The sequence below is a fragment of the Melozone crissalis genome, unplaced genomic scaffold, assembly GCF_028551555.1.
Source record: "Melozone crissalis strain CALT ecotype California unplaced genomic scaffold, PUWL_Pcris_2 ptg000007l_1, whole genome shotgun sequence".
In the NCBI taxonomy this organism is placed as follows: domain Eukaryota; kingdom Metazoa; phylum Chordata; class Aves; order Passeriformes; family Passerellidae; genus Melozone; species Melozone crissalis.
The window spans coordinates 7728667-7744293 of record NW_026535785.1 but is presented as its reverse complement, the minus strand read 5'-3'; the positions used below and the strand labels follow the sequence as shown (position 1 = coordinate 7744293).

The 15627-nt window shown below is 51.0% G+C and overlaps 1 protein-coding gene across 1 annotated transcript in view; it reads right to left on the bottom strand.

The window, feature by feature from the left end:
- VAC14 (VAC14 component of PIKFYVE complex) overlaps positions 1-15627 on the bottom strand; it is a 58749-nt gene that overhangs the window by 29983 nt on the left and 13139 nt on the right. Inside the window, exons 11-13 of the mRNA XM_054296303.1 lie at positions 10659-10803; positions 10310-10375; positions 900-1053 (exon numbers count right to left, since the gene is read on the bottom strand). Coding sequence (XP_054152278.1) covers positions 900-1053; positions 10310-10375; positions 10659-10803 — 365 coding nt within the window. The remainder of the gene's footprint in view (positions 1-899; positions 1054-10309; positions 10376-10658; positions 10804-15627) is intronic.

The following is a 15627-nucleotide window of genomic DNA, read 5'->3' as shown; positions in this document are numbered from 1 at the left end:
AGCTGGTTGCTGGTGCAGTGATTTATAAGTCCAGGGAGGGGTGAACGATCCAGGATGTTCAGAGAAAACAAAGCCTGGGGATGGGAAAGCAAAGCCTCTCACTCTGGTGGCGATTTTGCAAGGCCCTGTGGCTGCATCCTCTGCAGGGAGAGCAGCCTTGGCTCAGTGCTCGGGTTGCAATCCAAAGCTCACATGGAACGTGCTTTTGGCTGGGACGACCTGGCCTGTGGAGTACAACAGGGAGGCCCTTAAATAGCAGCAGAGGAGGAGAAGGAGAAGCCAAGCAACTGTAAAGCATGAACCACAGACAAGGGAAGGTGAAAAAAATTTCCCCATGTGCAGGATAATTAATGAAAGGTTATTTTTTTTTTAAATCTCCCGAGTCCCCAGAAAATAGGATCGTCCCTCTTCATCGCTCTCCTGAGGTTTTGCCAGGCACTCAGAGCAACCTAACAGTTCATAGCCAATGTGGGCAGCCTGGCACAGGGATCCCTCTGCAGATCTATGGATGTTTTGGAGATCTGGGATTGCAGCCAGCATCTCATCCTGCACTGATTCTAGGGCTCTGAGTGCTTTTACAAGGAGAAAAGAGGCTGGAGCTCAAGGCCCCATAAAAAATAGGACAACGATGACATCTCTCCACACTGGCCTCTGGGGCATCCTGCTGCTAAACTGAGCCCTAAATCCCCAAAACACAAACTAGGGGAAAAAGCAGCAAAAATAAAAACAGCACCCTGGTCTGTGCCATGGCAGACTCGATTCCCAAACTATGCTGGGCGGGGATGAAGACATTGATTTATTATTGTAAAATAAGCTTCTCCTTTTGCCTGAGCAAACCTGACTGGTGCCATGGAAGATGAAGAGAGCCCAGCACAGAGCTGTGGCACAGGGGCACTCACTGGAGGAGCTCAGCTGGCCAGGCCTGGCTGGGACATGCAGCTCCACAGGGCCAGGTCGCACGTCGGAGCCATCGGAGGGACCGTGACCCTCCTCTGTCTGTCCTGCTGGGGAAGAAGCAATCTCAGCCAGCAGCTCCAGGTCCTTCAGGATAACCTGTGGAGAGAGGGATGGTGCAGGGTGAGCTTTCCTTCCCAAATCCACACACAGAGAGGGTGAGGTGAGAAGCAAACACCAAATCCCAGTACATTGAGAAAGGTATAGTAAAAGAGGGCTACCTACAAAATTCCAAGTGGAAATTTCAAATGTTTGCAGAGGGGATGGGGAAGGAAAGACAAAAGAGAAAAAAAACCCCCAGTTTCTGCTCTGAGAGTCCCAAGGAAGAATATGAAATCAAACCAAATTTACACAACCAGGAATAAGGCTTGCTTCCCCTTGTCCCACTTTGTGGAAATCTGGGATTTGTGTTCCCTTCATACCCTCAGATTTGGGACGATCCCAGCAACAGCACAGGGATGTTCTGGGGGCACATACCAGCCAGCTCCCCTCTGCAAGGCAGCATCCCTGGGAAGGCTCAGCTCAGGATGTCAAGCCAGAGCTGCCATTCAGATTTCATAGCTCTTTCTTTCCAGAAGTCACCAAATCAGTCTATATTTAGCACTTCTGGAGAAGTTATTACTGGGTGGGTTTTTTTTTTCCCATCCCCAACCCTTCTCATGTCTCAGGCTATTTTGGGTCCCCCTTCATTCAAATGTCCTTGGCTCGAGATGTTTCATGAGCTGTCCCTGATGCTCTAAGTGCAGCAGGGCTGTGCAGAGCAAAAAGGCTGCCAAAAAGGGTCAGCTGCCACGTTTTTACTCCTCAACATCTGGCACAGCACATCCCAACCACCCTCTGCCCACCAGCACAGTATCCCAGGCTTTCCCTCTGCTCTCACAATGCATCTTTCTGAAGAGCTGCAGCTATATGAGTTTTAGTTTCTGAGATAACATAGAAAACCTCTCCCCCTGGAAAAACAAAAAGCTAATTATGTTTTTTTTTTAAATCATGCTGGAAAATACAACCCCTGAAAATCAGAAAGAAGAGCTCCTCGGTTTTTCTTTTGCACAGATATCTTAAGCTAAATGCATTTTTGGACGTTTTTTTTTTGTAATTAAGGCTGATTTTCAAGCCCCCAGCAGCCTCAGAGCAGGCAGTGTGGTGTCTAGGCTGTGTATGGTATAGAGGCAGTGGTGAGGAAGCAGCCTGCCACAAGCACCACAAGGCTCCAGCATGCTTGGGAAGACCCTGTGCGTATAAACATGATTAAGTCTCAACTCACAGCTCCCAAAGGCAGGGAAAAAAAAAAAAGACAACAACTTGTACTGCTGTCCCTGAAGAATACAGCACCTCTGTGATGCTGTCAAGGCTGGGAGCTCACTGCCAGTGTGGGAGGACCCTGCCATCACCAGCCTTCATCCTCTTCCAGGGAGAGGAGTCTGTGGTCCCTGGCAGAGGGCAGACCTTGGTCCTCCCTCCCTGCCTGGATTTCCAGCACCTGTGGCTCAGACAGAGATGCTGGCGGTGTTTAGTTTCAAGTGGAGGATGTCTCTGAGCAGAGCCCAGGATGCCAGCTCTCCTGAAGCCCTGTGCAGGTTCTCTAGTGGCTCATCATGTGACTCAGCTGAACTTGTGAACTTGCAGCCTTTGAACAGGCACCAGATTGGTTCTCAGGCTCTCACAATGGGGAAATAACACCCATAAAGGCTTCCAAGTCATGTTGGCTGAAACTGGCAAAGGGACTCAGGGCTTGGCTATGAGGGCTGGCAGTCAGGCAAGAGCCAGGATTCTCATTCATGTAGTGCATTTTGCCAAACCCAACACAACCAGGAGCTGAGGCACTGTGTAGCTGACGTACAGCATGACCTGGCCACTCATGACTGCCTTCCTGCTGCACTCACTGCTGCCCTGGTGCCCCCACCCAGCCACATCACCCAGCTGAGTTTTCACCAGCAGCTCTGACAGCTTGAGGAAACACAACCAAGCCGCCAGGTTAGGCAAGAAACAACCCTGCTGCATCCCAAAGCTTTCAGAGTCATGCTTTGAGGTCAGATCCTTAATCCAGCCTCTCAGAGCTGTGTCATGAGCCCCATCTCTGAGATCCTGCTTGGGCTCAGGATGCTCTGGCCAGGGTAGCCAGGGCAGCAGTGACCAACACCACTGGAAGGTATCCAGGGAGAGCACAGCTTTGGAGAGGTTAAGGAATATCCCCACTGCGGCAGGTTACAGGCAGGAGGTGGAAAAAGCAGCATAGGCTGAATTTTGCCACTGAAAAACATGGAGGAAATAACAATCAGGAGGGATCAGTACTTGAGCATTGGGAGGAAGAGCAGGCAGCAAAGAGCTGGGGTTTTCCAGCCGTGGGAAAGAGGCAGGAAGCTCCAGCTCCCGCTGATTCTTCCCGCACGCTCTGGAGAGGGTTCCCAGCTGGGGACAGAGGAAAGGCAGGAGTGCTTGGTATGCACTGCACATCGCTGTGCTGAGCAGAGCTGGAGCTGGCTGGCTTTGTGCGAGCCAGGAGGCTGTAAGAAAGCAATATCCTGCCATTGCCATGGCAACGGCCGGCTGCGCCAGGAGCGAGCCGGGCCCATCCCTCAGGAGCCCCGCGGCCCTCGGACCCACAGCGCTGGAGCTGAGGGCAGAGCCCACCCCAGCTGCCAGGCAAAGGTGTGATCCTGACAGCCAGCCCGCAGGATCAGCCCCCAAGAGCGTTTTCTCGTCCCAAGGGGATTTCTGGGAAGGTTTCCCAGTGGTGATGAGACATAGGACAGTGTGCCCTGCTGTGGGCAAACGTGTGCCTGGTTAGTGTAAATAGGAAGGAGCAGGAGAAGCAGTGTCATGATGGATGGGGAGACCCGTCCAATGTCTCAAGCCATTCCCAGCACAGGGATGAAGAGCAGCATGGAAGAGGACGAGCTCTGGGTGGCCAGGGAATGAGAAGCAGGCTTGCAGACAGTTATAAATAAGCAGCTATTTCTCCTCTCTGAGAATAGGCAAGATTTCTCCCTGCGTTGCCGCCAGAGCACAGATTTTGAGGGCACACACAACTGTCAGCTTCTCCAGATCTAGGTCAGGTTAATTTGCTGCTTGTTCTGGTTGAATGGAGCCGAGAGCAGCTCTGCTGGCAGTGGCACGGGGGGAAGCAGCCCCTGGATGGGGTGTGCTGGGTGGGATGCACCTCCCTGTGCGTGCAAAGCGGTGCCTTGGTGCTCCTGCAAGAAGGAGGGCATTTGCCTCTTGTCAGAACCCTGGGCTGGCCCCAGCCCAAGGCAGAGGAAGGGGAGGGGACCCCAAATGTGTTGCAGACCCCTGGGAGTGAGACTTAGCATCCCACAGCACATGATGACTACTAGGACACCAGAGCAGGCTGCAGCAGCAGCTCCTGGGACACCTGCAGTGGAAGGTATGGACTGGCTCCTCAAGGTGCTGTCCTTGCTGGTATTTACAGATAAGCTGTGAAAAACAGGAATAAATTAAAATGCCTGTGTGCAGCAGGGAGATGCTCCTGGATGGCCTTGGATGTCCTAGTGGACATCTAATATTCCCTGGGCAATGAAATGGGGCACTCAAGATCAGGTTATTCTTGCCAAGGAGAAGATGGGAATTCAGCTGAAGCAAGATAATACCAAGACAGAAAACAAGAACATGAAGGGCTGCAAAGCACTTCAAAGAGGCCCAAAAATCTGGGAGGCTGTGGAAAACCCCCATGGCATTTCCAGGATGGGCACTGCAGGTGGTGGAGAGACCCAGTGGGAATAAGGAAAAGCCAAGGATGCTGCTGGGTGCTTTCTCCTTCTCCACAACATAAATACAGCCCTATTTGTTTTATATTTTTCCTCCTTCTAATACTTTTAGCTGTAGCCAGGGAAGGAGGTGAGCATGGGCAGGCAGTCCTGGAGCCAGGAGTGGCCAGGAGCAAGGCTGGCTGAGCCCCAGACACACACAGTGTGAAAAGCAAACTAGCATCCCCCCCCCTGCCTCCAGCTTTAAAGGCAGAAAAAGAAAAGAAAGCCCATCATTAATCTTCCCACACCAATTTAACCAAACTTTTTTTAGGTCCCCGACACAGCAACTTTTATCCTCTGATCTTGACAAGATCTACTTTTTTTGCCTTCCCAGAGAGGATAGGGAGCAGAGGGAAGGCAGAAGGCCTGGGGGGCTTCTCCTCTCCTCCCCAGGGCAAATGCTGCCAGGACACGCTGACACATGCTCACAGCACCAGCAAATACAGCTGGCAGTGGGGGAAGGCACTGGGTAACAGAGCTACAGCCATCCCAAAACAAGCTGGAACCTGAAAACTCCCTGCCCACCCTCCTGCTTTTGTAAATCCCTCACTGTCCCTGCTGCTGGGGGTGTGAGGGCCAGGCCTGCAGCACCCAACACTGTCACAGCTCAGAGCACCCCTTTAAATGTGTTTAATTAGCACACATGGGAGCTCTACATGCCACCTGATGCCAGTCAGGGCAGGATGCCAAGGAGGTATTTCATAGAATCATAGAATCCCAGAATATGCAGAGTTGGAAGAGACCCACAAGGATCACTGAATCATGGAATCCTTAAGGTTGAAAAAAAAAAAAAATCTCTAAGATCACGGAGCCCAACTGCCATGCTCACAACCAAACCCTGTCCAAGTGCCACAACAAGTGTTATTGCTTCATGCATTGAGGGCAGGGAAGGATGAAACACAGGTCCAGCTGGTGGATGGGGCTGGAAAAGCCCTTCAGGCCATGCTGTGGGAGGCTGGATGCCTGCAAACCCTTTAACTCAACACCCACAGTCCTAGAGCTCATGACAGGCAAAGGGCTCGCTTTTATTTGCTGTCTCCCACCCACCACCTCCCTCTGCACACAGGGAACCAGGCACCCAAAGCCCAGCTCACCAAATCTTGCATCCTACATCTCCATCCCACCCTAGACCCTCTCTGAGTCAGCTTCCCAGGACAGAGATTGCCTGTCCTCCATGGCAGACAGGTTTTCTGTGGTTTTAGTCTGCTCCATAACTTCACCCAGGAATGCTACAAGCACCACCTCAAGCCCAGATTGCCAGTTTACCCCAGTTGCTCACTGTACACATAAACTGCATATACATGTGTATATGTAAGTTAGGAAATTGTGGTCTGAAACTGGGGCTAAGCCAAGAAGCTCCCTATGGATCATAATCCCTACAAAGAAACTTCCTATTTCTGCAGGATGCAGCACATAGATTATTGTTAAACCAGGTGGTCTTGAGTCCACTGAGAAAGCATCACCCCACTTCTGCTTACAAGCTGCTTCCACTTATGGCAAACTAGGCTAACTGCATTTTCCACTATCTGACTGGAACACATTTCTTTATACCCCATTTCAGTCCTAAGCTCACCCTCAGGGTCTCTCTTGAAAACCAGTTGCCTCCTTGCTTCAGTACCTCATAACTTTGAGCCTCCCTCCAGAGAAGCTTTACCACCAAAAAAAGTTTAAATAAAGTCAGGCATACATATATTGCAGTTCTCCTCTTTGCAGTCTTTAGCTTACACCTCTGCTTTGCACCAGGCCACAATATTTCAGCTGTGGCAGGTGAAAGGCCAGGAGCTGGAGGATAATGGCTCTAAACCCAACAGGGCAAAGCTCCAAACCAAGCCACACTAAGACAGCTACTTGCTCTGGCACAAGCCTTTGTTCAGTGTCATTGTACTGGGATTGGGTGTGACAGGAGAAGTTTGCCAGGATTCAGTGTGACAACAGAGCTCAGAGCAGGGCACAGACCTGGCCTAGAAACCCTGCAGTGCAGCAGTGAGACACGGCAGCAGGACACGCAAAGGAAAGAGATGACTATCAGTGCACCACCACCCCAGGGTTTTCTTCTCTTCTAGCTTAATAGTGGAAACCCAAGAGAGGGCAGAACGTTTCAGCTTCTTGTGGGAAGTTGGCTTGAGGGTCATGGAGAGGTCCAAGTGCATCACAGAATCACATAATGGTTTGGGTTAGAAGGGACCTTTAAAGACCATCTGGTTCCAACCCCCCTGCCATTGGCAGGGACAAATTCTGCTAGATAAGGTTGCTCAGAGCCCCATCCAACCTGAACACTTTAATGGATGGGGCAGCCACAGATTCTCTCAGCAACCCATGCCAGGGTCTCACCATCCTCACATGGAAGAATTTCTTCTTAGTAACTCATCTAAACCTGCCCTCCAAACTCAGCAGCAGCCAAGGCTTAGCTCACTCTCCATAGAGAAGGTCACCAACTCTTGAGGAGACTTCTGAAGGAAGCCTTGCCCAGCCACTGGGCAGGTTTTCATGTTAGCAGAGTTGAGGAAGCCAGAGTCTATCCTGCTTCACATCAGACACCAGCTCCACCTCATGCGTCATTCCTGCATGACTCAGACAAAAGTCCCAGCACAACTTTCAACCCCCAACAAGATTGAGGGGAGCAGATAAGCAAACAGGAACATGTTCAGCCATAAAGAAACCATTCCATTCTGGAGCCGGAAAAAGGAAAACAGCAAAGAAAGAAACTGAGTAGCGTCACTGCTTTGCAGTTTTCTCAGAGATGCCTCAGCTCCTGTTGTGTTCACTTCAGCTCAGTGCCTGGGTCCATTCAGAATCCAGGGAACTGCGAGACTACATCCAAAGCTGCCTTTGCACCATGAACTTGCAGAAGGAGGCAATTTGAAGAATGTGTCTTCTTTTCAGCAGTGGTGCCTTAAGCCTGCAGGTGGAAAGGTCCCACTCACTGCTCCCAAACAGCATCTCCTAACTTTTCATCCTTCCTAACATCAGTTTTTCAACCAGGGCAGCAAGCAGATAGTGCAGAAAAACCCACTCCCAGCAGGATTCAGTTACATCTTGTAAGGAAGTTTTCAAGCACATCAAATTTTAAGCAGGGCTTTCATAGATTGCCTTCAAAACCAGGTCTCAAAGGCAGGACAGAACATCTCCCTGTCAGGAAAGCACAGGAAGCAGCATGACGTGACGCAGTGCAGCAGCACAGCATCTGACAGAGAGGAATCCTGGATCCTGACTTGTCTACATATCAAAGGGAACTGCCTGCTTCAGCTCTGCTCCAACTTCTCTGTGCTGCCTTTGTGAATCTTAACGAGGTCTCTTGACCATTTCTTTACTGGCACAGGAGAATTGGGTAGGAAGGGGAATAGGAGAGATGACAGAGATGACTCAGGACACTGCAGATGCATCATGAGTTACTGGCCCCTGTTCAGCACAGTGGAGGTGGTGCAACACCCTGTGCTACTTGAATGACAAAAACAGGGGTGAGAACGTAAGGGGCATGGATCTGGCTCCATCCAGCATGAGTCTTCCTTTGCTTTGAGCTTGATTATTTATGGCAATGCAGAGAGAGACTGAGAGCAGCTCAGCAAGACAAGACCTTAAAAATAAGGTGCCTGAGTACAGTCTTTCAGTCTGATGCACAGACTAGCACTGACCCTCTGAAGCCAGATTGTCCTTTGGTGATGAGCTGGTGACAAACAACTGCTCCAGGGCACATCAGCAGAATGACAGGTAGCCTCCAAACTGTGTACAGGAGCCAGGAGAACTCTAGGCACTACAGAAGGATGCTCAACCTTGTTGGGAATAAAGATGATACTGACACTGCTGCTGGGGAGGGCAGCATCACAGGACAAAGCACAAAAACCCTCTGAGGATGTGTGTACACCTCATGCTACACCACACAATGTGCGCAGCCCTATCTGAAAAGAGGAGGGAGATGCTTCCCCAACAGAGCTGATGTTTAGGTCCCCATGCTGACTAGGTGATCCCCAGGCTGTTATCCAGGAGCTTCTGGGGAGGGTCACAGCCTGCAGGTGACATGGGACAGTATGACTGCGCACACAAATACCGCACTGCCTAATCAAGCACCCCACATCCCCTTTCCTAACAGGCACTGACATAGCAGGTCAGTTAGCTCAGAGTGTCCTCATCACTCCCAAGAATGTCCAGCTCAAAACCTCCCTACTATTTCAGTCATTTCTACTTCCTCTGCAGAAAGCAGCAAATCTGGTTGACAGCCAGCTGAGTGGCGGTGTTTAATGGATTGACTCGTCTATGGATTTCCTTACCAAAAAAAAAAAAGCCACCTCCAAACATTTAAATAAATAGATGCCAGGATTAAATAAATCAGCTTAAAATTACTTTTGAGCCATTCCCAGTTATGTCACATGGAGGAAATGCACCACCAGGGTCCTTTCTTCACTGTTTTTTTCAAATATTAATAAGCAGTGTAATTGCAACATGACTCACAGAGATCTCCTGCCAAGCTGGAGAGACTATCTGCAAGATGCAGGCTTTCTAGAGCGTTGCAAAGGCAGATGTGTGCTCGGGGACTCTTTTGGAAAGGTCTGCATTGTAAGCAGCAGGGGATGGAAAATGGCCAGGCAGTTGCTTGCCTTTGCAAGTCATTCCCTTGCTTGCTCATTCCCTTCCCTCCTCTCTTAACGACCCCTCACACATGGGATTTATTGCAGGATTGGGGTTTGGTGCTCTGAGCATGTAATGCACAGAACAGCGTGTGATTTTTATTCCATGAGGAAGGTCTGGGATGAGAAACCAGCCAGGATCATTTGCAGTTCTGGGCAAGAGGATCCAGCTGATGGTGGAGGCTCCACCAGTGCCTGGGCCAGCTGTGGGCCATGCTGCTGGCCTCTCACTCCAAGCACTGAAATGCTCCAGGGAACAACTTACAGGGGGATAAGACAACAACACCACCAAAACTGGATGACTGGAACCAGAGAAGAGGGGTGAAGAAGCAAGACAAGGAAGCAGGAAAATGGTGCAGCACCTTGGGAGGTGGGAGATGAAGACCTCAACAGCAGAGCAAGCTGGCTCAGGTTGCTGCCTGATTATCCTTGCTCACTTCCAAGCTGAGTGGTTCCCATCCAACCTGATGCCACTGGGCATTTATTGCAGCCCTGCCAGGCAATGCTGCTGTTGCTGTCCAAGCAGTGGGTGCTGCTTAAATGTCCCATGAATATGGATTTGGCACTGCCAGCTTGGACACAATCCCCCTTGCATCTTTACAGAGTTGTTGGAAAGCACCACAACTCCCACTCAACAAGGATCTTACCATGACCCCCGTCCCATGGGTGATGCCCCATCTGCCTTCCCAGGCAGGCAAAAAGGATTCTTAGGAGCTGCTTTGAAGGATCAGCTCTCAGAGATGGAGAACAAAGTTTATACATCAGAGAATCCCCAAGACAGCAGGGTTTTCAGCTGGGCAAGTACCTGCAGGCTCTGCATTGGGTCTTCTTCAGTTTGGCCAACAGGGTAAAACCCCTCAGTGTCAACACTGGCCAAGCCTCACAAAATACCTCAGTCCCACCAGAAAACCCAAATCCCAGCTGGATCTGGAGACAGTAAGTTTCCAGGATTTTTGCAGCACCTACCTCATCTGACTCATCTGAGAGGGTCCGCAGCAAGATGGGGAAGAGGCTGTCGGTGTGTCGGAACATCTGGAAGCACAAGGATGGGTGGCATCAGTCCTACAGGCCTGGTCATGCCCAGCCACAGGACACCTGCCCTGAGGGAGGCTGCCAAGAGCTTCACCAGCACTTTCCATCTGAGCTGGAGAGCTCTGATTCCTCAAAGGTATCTGGCAGCCAAAGCCTTCTCAGAAAAGGCAGGTGGACACACATTTGCAAAACTACCAAGACAATGACAATTTGCACTGGTATCAAGGTAATGGGACAGGCTGGGAGCTGACAAGCCCAGCTGAATGCTGAGTCCCCAACTTACCTTACGAGGAGTTTTGATGTACAAGTGGTAAAGCCATTTCAGGACTGCAATTCTGGTCATCATCCCAATGGATGTATCACTAAGGTGGTAGTCCAGCACCTGAACTATCCCATCCAGGTTCAGGGTCACCTGTACCCTCTCACAGCTGCATGGAAAGAAGACAGGCTGGTTCAGTGTAACATCCAACTCATTCCTCCCATGGTGGGGAAGTCCACAACACTCCAGAGGATGCATCAAACACCTCAGCTCAAACCCTCACTAGATCAGGTTGCTAGTCCAGCCAGGCCTTGAACATTTCCAGAAATGGGGCATCCACAACTGCTCTGTGAAAACCATGCCAGTGCCTCACCATTTTGTGAGTAAAGAGTTTCTCCCTAACATTTAACCTAAATCTCTCCTAGTTCAAAACTGTTCCCCCTTGTCCTATCTACCTATGAACAGTCACTCTCCTTTCTTATAATGCTTTGGAAGCAACAGAAGTCTTCAGTGCTTTGAGTGTGACCACTTTTCCCAAAGCAGCTGGTACCTACACATAAGAAGGCATCACTCTAAATGAAAACAGTAGCATGGCTGTGTGAGAAACTGGTCCATAGTGCAGCTGCCAGATTTGGGGTTCAAAGATTGGAGATCCATAAAATACACTCAGAATCCACCTCAAGGCTGACCAGCTCAAACACTTTCAGAGAACATTAACCCATGTGTATTCAACTCCAAGCTGATGAAGGCATCCAGGTTCCACGGATCCCAGTGGATTTGTGCTGAGACCTGCAGATCTCACTGCCCCATCTGACAGTGAGTTTGGGATGCAGATCTCTGCTGCAGCCCTGCCTTGACACCTTCATCTAGCTTCCCAAAAGCCTTCCCGAAATATCAGGATAACCCTTCATCATAAACAAGGTATGAAAGGAATTAACTTGCTTAGTTCACCATGACATTGCCTCTGTTAGAAATGGACAGCTGCTGCAGACTCTTAGCTCTTGGTCTCCCAGGTTTTTCCCTAATAGCTGGGACCTGCACTGGGACAGGTGATCCCAACACAGAAATTGTCATGATACAGCATTTTTATGGCTGACTGTGATCCCAAAATCTACCTGACGGTTTCCCACCTCCTTGACAGCAAAAATATGAGAAGCACTTGTCCCAAGAGACTCATTTAAGGAGAGATAATGCTTAGAATCAAGATGGTTGGAGAAGACCACCAAGGGGAGGCTGCACTCAAGAGCCATGTCACACCTCTTGTACCCAAAGTACTGAATTATTCAAGGCTGGACCAGGCTCTTGCTGATTTTTCCAGCCTGCACAGAGCTGCCATGCATCTTGCTTGATAAGAAATCCTAAGGGGCAGATTTCTCATGGTATAATTTGCAAGTAGAGCTGTGGCTTAATAGGATTTGATCTTGCCCAGGACACACGTTGTAAGGGCGAGACGAGGAGGCTGCAGCCCCTCAGAGCCCTGGGGGATCTGACTGCTTGATCTGCCTCACGTAACAGATGCTGGGGGCTGCAAATTGCATTTCACTTTGATGTTGAAAACAACAGCCGAGGGCAAAATGCTCAGACACACGGAACTGAGGGGAAGGAGGGACCCAGAGCATGAGGAGTTTGGGAGAGATGTCCAAAGGAGCAGCATCCCAGCTCACTTCAGCCAGCCTGAATGAACACTGTATTTGGTTTTCCTACAAAACCATCTCCCATGGCAGCTGCATAGCCTGCCATGCTACAGCACAGGGCTTCAGATGGAGAGGAGAATGAAACCTTGACCCAGTAACACCTCCACACCAAATATACACATTGCCTGCACAGGATGGGGAAAAAGAAACCTCAGGGTAATGCATGTTTTCAGAAGCAAGAGGCCAAAAGGACAGCACAGAGAACTGGTGCCCGAAGCTGGGCAGTTTGGAGGTGGCTTCGATGCTGTCACATCCCACCAGCTCCTGTGAAGTAAGTGGGCAGGATGCAGGGTGCCATGGGTTGCCACAGCACTGCTGTCTGCTGATGCTGGACTTCTAACAGCACAGTAGAATCTTGCTTCTACGAGCAATTTCCAATCTGGTTTGTGCCAAAATCACTCGTGAAAACCCCTTTTCCATCACTGCAGTACCTGGGTAGAGCCTGGGTGGCTCAAGGCAAAACCCACCTGAGCAGACCCCAGAGGTGGCTGGGAGCACCAGGCTGACCTGGAGCCAGGCACCCCCAGCCACACTGTGTACCACTGCCCTGTGGCTCTGCTGGGCTCAGCTCCCACTAGGAGGGATTGCAGCTGGGAAAAGCTCCTCACCAGCTACCCTCTGTCCACAGCTGCTCAGATAAACCTTCTAGGGGGGTTGCTGGTGGACAAGCAGCTCCTTTACTCAGCACAAAACCCAGGCACCACCGTGAAAGGAGAGAGAGGTCTGATGAACATGGGAAATTGGGCTAAAAACCTCTCACCAATCCTCTGGGATAGAGCAGCACCAGACTGTCACGGGCTACCCCGCTTTGCAGGGGTTATGGCAGCAGCTGAGCGCTGCTGCAGCTCCAGAGCAGGGCTGGCAGCTCAGCCTGGCTCTCCCTAATCCCCAGGCAGAGGGAGCAGCAGCGATGGCATTGCATCCATGTGATCCCCTGGGCCTGCCACGCCGCTCCCAGCGCCGGCATCTGCGGCAGGGCAGATGTCAGATGCAATCACTTCCATGTAACCCACTACCCCAGATTCTCCTGCTGAGGATGAGCCTGGCCCTGGCACCGCCCCCGCTGCTCGCCTGTGACAGTGAGAACAGCTTTCAGGGCAAACTGAGCAATGGTGGGGGCTGTGCCAGGCTCTCACCTGTGAACACTGGGAGTCTTTGCTCAAGCTCAGTGGTGAGGCAGAAGACACATCCCACAGCACATCTCCCATTTCAGAAAGCACCTTCAGCATGGGGACTGAGCTTACTTTCCCACTACATTCAGCCCACAGCAATGTTTTTCACTCCATGTCCTTTATCAATGGATTTTCTCACTTCTCCCCTTTCTTCAAGGGCTTTTGCCTTCTCTCTCCTCAGCAGTCACCTTTTCTCTGCCAATGTCTGAGCTGTCATCTTTCTCCTGGCCTCCTGCCTGGTCCAGCTGCTTTCCTGACCCCATTTTCAGACAAGGTTAAGGTCCAGGCCAGGATCCAGCCTTTAGGCAAGCCCAGCAAAATGGCCTTGCCAAGGGTGGAAATATCCAGGTTCTTTCACTGTGGTCCAAGTCACAAGGGCAGCTCCCATACAGGCTGGCAGCTGTGCTGCTCAATGGGCTCGAGCCAGTGGCCAGGAGATAAATAGCATCTCTCTGCTATTGGTCCCACAAGCTGTCACTTTCTTGTCCTTCATTGCTCTCATTTCAGTGCTCTTGGCTTCCTTCTGCTTACTGCAGTTTCCAAGATCTCCCAGGGAAGCGATGAGGCCAAGGTCTAGGCAGAGGCATCCAGTCCAACAAGCTGGAGATCACTGTGACAAGGGCTGGGGCAGTGTGCCTGGGGTTGCCCTCCAGCTCACCCACCCAAGCATGAAGTGGGAGCAGCAAAGGGAAGCCATCTCCTCACTCCAGGCTGGAGAGAAGGGCCAGGAAGAGCCACTCTGGATCTAAAAGCTGTGCAAAACAAGGTGCTGGAGAATGGATTCCAAGGCAGGCTTGATGCCTTAGCTAAAAGCAAGCCATCATGCTGTTTTCAGCTAACCATCCCCTGGGTGCTGCAGAGCACACAACACCATTTCTATCCTCCACCAAAGTATTCCCACCTCCATGAGCTCCCCAGATGGACTTTCAAGGTGCATCAGGCTCTGGGCATGGGGGTACAGCAACTTCCAGCATGAGAGAAGCAGCAGTTATTTTAGCTTTGTAGGAAGCACTAACTACCACATTTAAAACCCTGGTTTAATTGCAGGCTTGGGCAGTTCAGCCACGTGGCAGCCACTTGCCCCTTCTGCAGAGCAACACACAACTTTACATGTCCATGTGCTACTGACCACCACCTAAGGCAAGAAGATTTCCTTGCCCCAGGAAGTATCACAAAGGCTCTTCTTGGAGATTCATGTCCCTTATCTAGTTTGGTGAGGAACTGTGATCCCATCAACCTTGTCCCATCATGCAGACAGACTAACACTGACAGCTTCCAGCTGTGCCCGACCCTCTGCCCAGTAGCACCATCAGGAATTTGTCTCAAACTGTCCAGGTTTTGTTTTGAAACACCAATGCAGTTACAAGAGCCTAAAAAGCACTTTCCAGCTGTTTTGGCCCACTGACGCAGGACAGACATCTGGATCTTCTCCTGTGGCAGCTCAGACCAACGGAAGGAAGCCCGGGCTCTGCTCCAGCAGCCATGCTTCCACCTCCCCTTCCTGATCCAGCCTCACACCAGCTAACACAGCAGCAGCATGCTCAGCCAGGCCATGAAAAGGACCCAGTGCCTTTGAAACGTGGCTCTGGTCCACTTCTAGTGACACTTTTTGCAGAAGCTAGAAGTGGGGCCTCCATGTGGATGGGGAACCCCAAAACTCCTCCAGTCCCGCATAGCCAGGCTCTCCCAGCAGCCAGATTCTGTCTTGGCACACACACAGTCTCCATCTCCTAGTGGATGCCACCAGGAAACTCCCCCAAGTAAAGCTGGCAAACACTTGGGAAGAATTTTTAAACACAATTTAGGAGCAAGGGGATTGCGTGTGTCAGTTTGTGGCCACAGGAATGTGCCCAGCATCCATGTGTTGAGCAGTCAGGCCTTGCCATCTTCCAGGATGCCATCTTCCCAGAACACGGCCCTCTGCAGACACCAGGCCATGATCTCCTCTGCCCCCACTGACCAAGGTCCTCCCTCCCCTGCTGCAGCAGCACTGTCCCCCTGCAGCCAGCTGGGGAGGGCAGGGGAAGGGGGCGTGAGAGCTGCATGCCTGGCGCCCAGCCATGCTCCCTCACTGGATCGCTGGGGGAGGGGGGGGAAAGAACAAAAACAGAAGCAGAGTGACTTCAT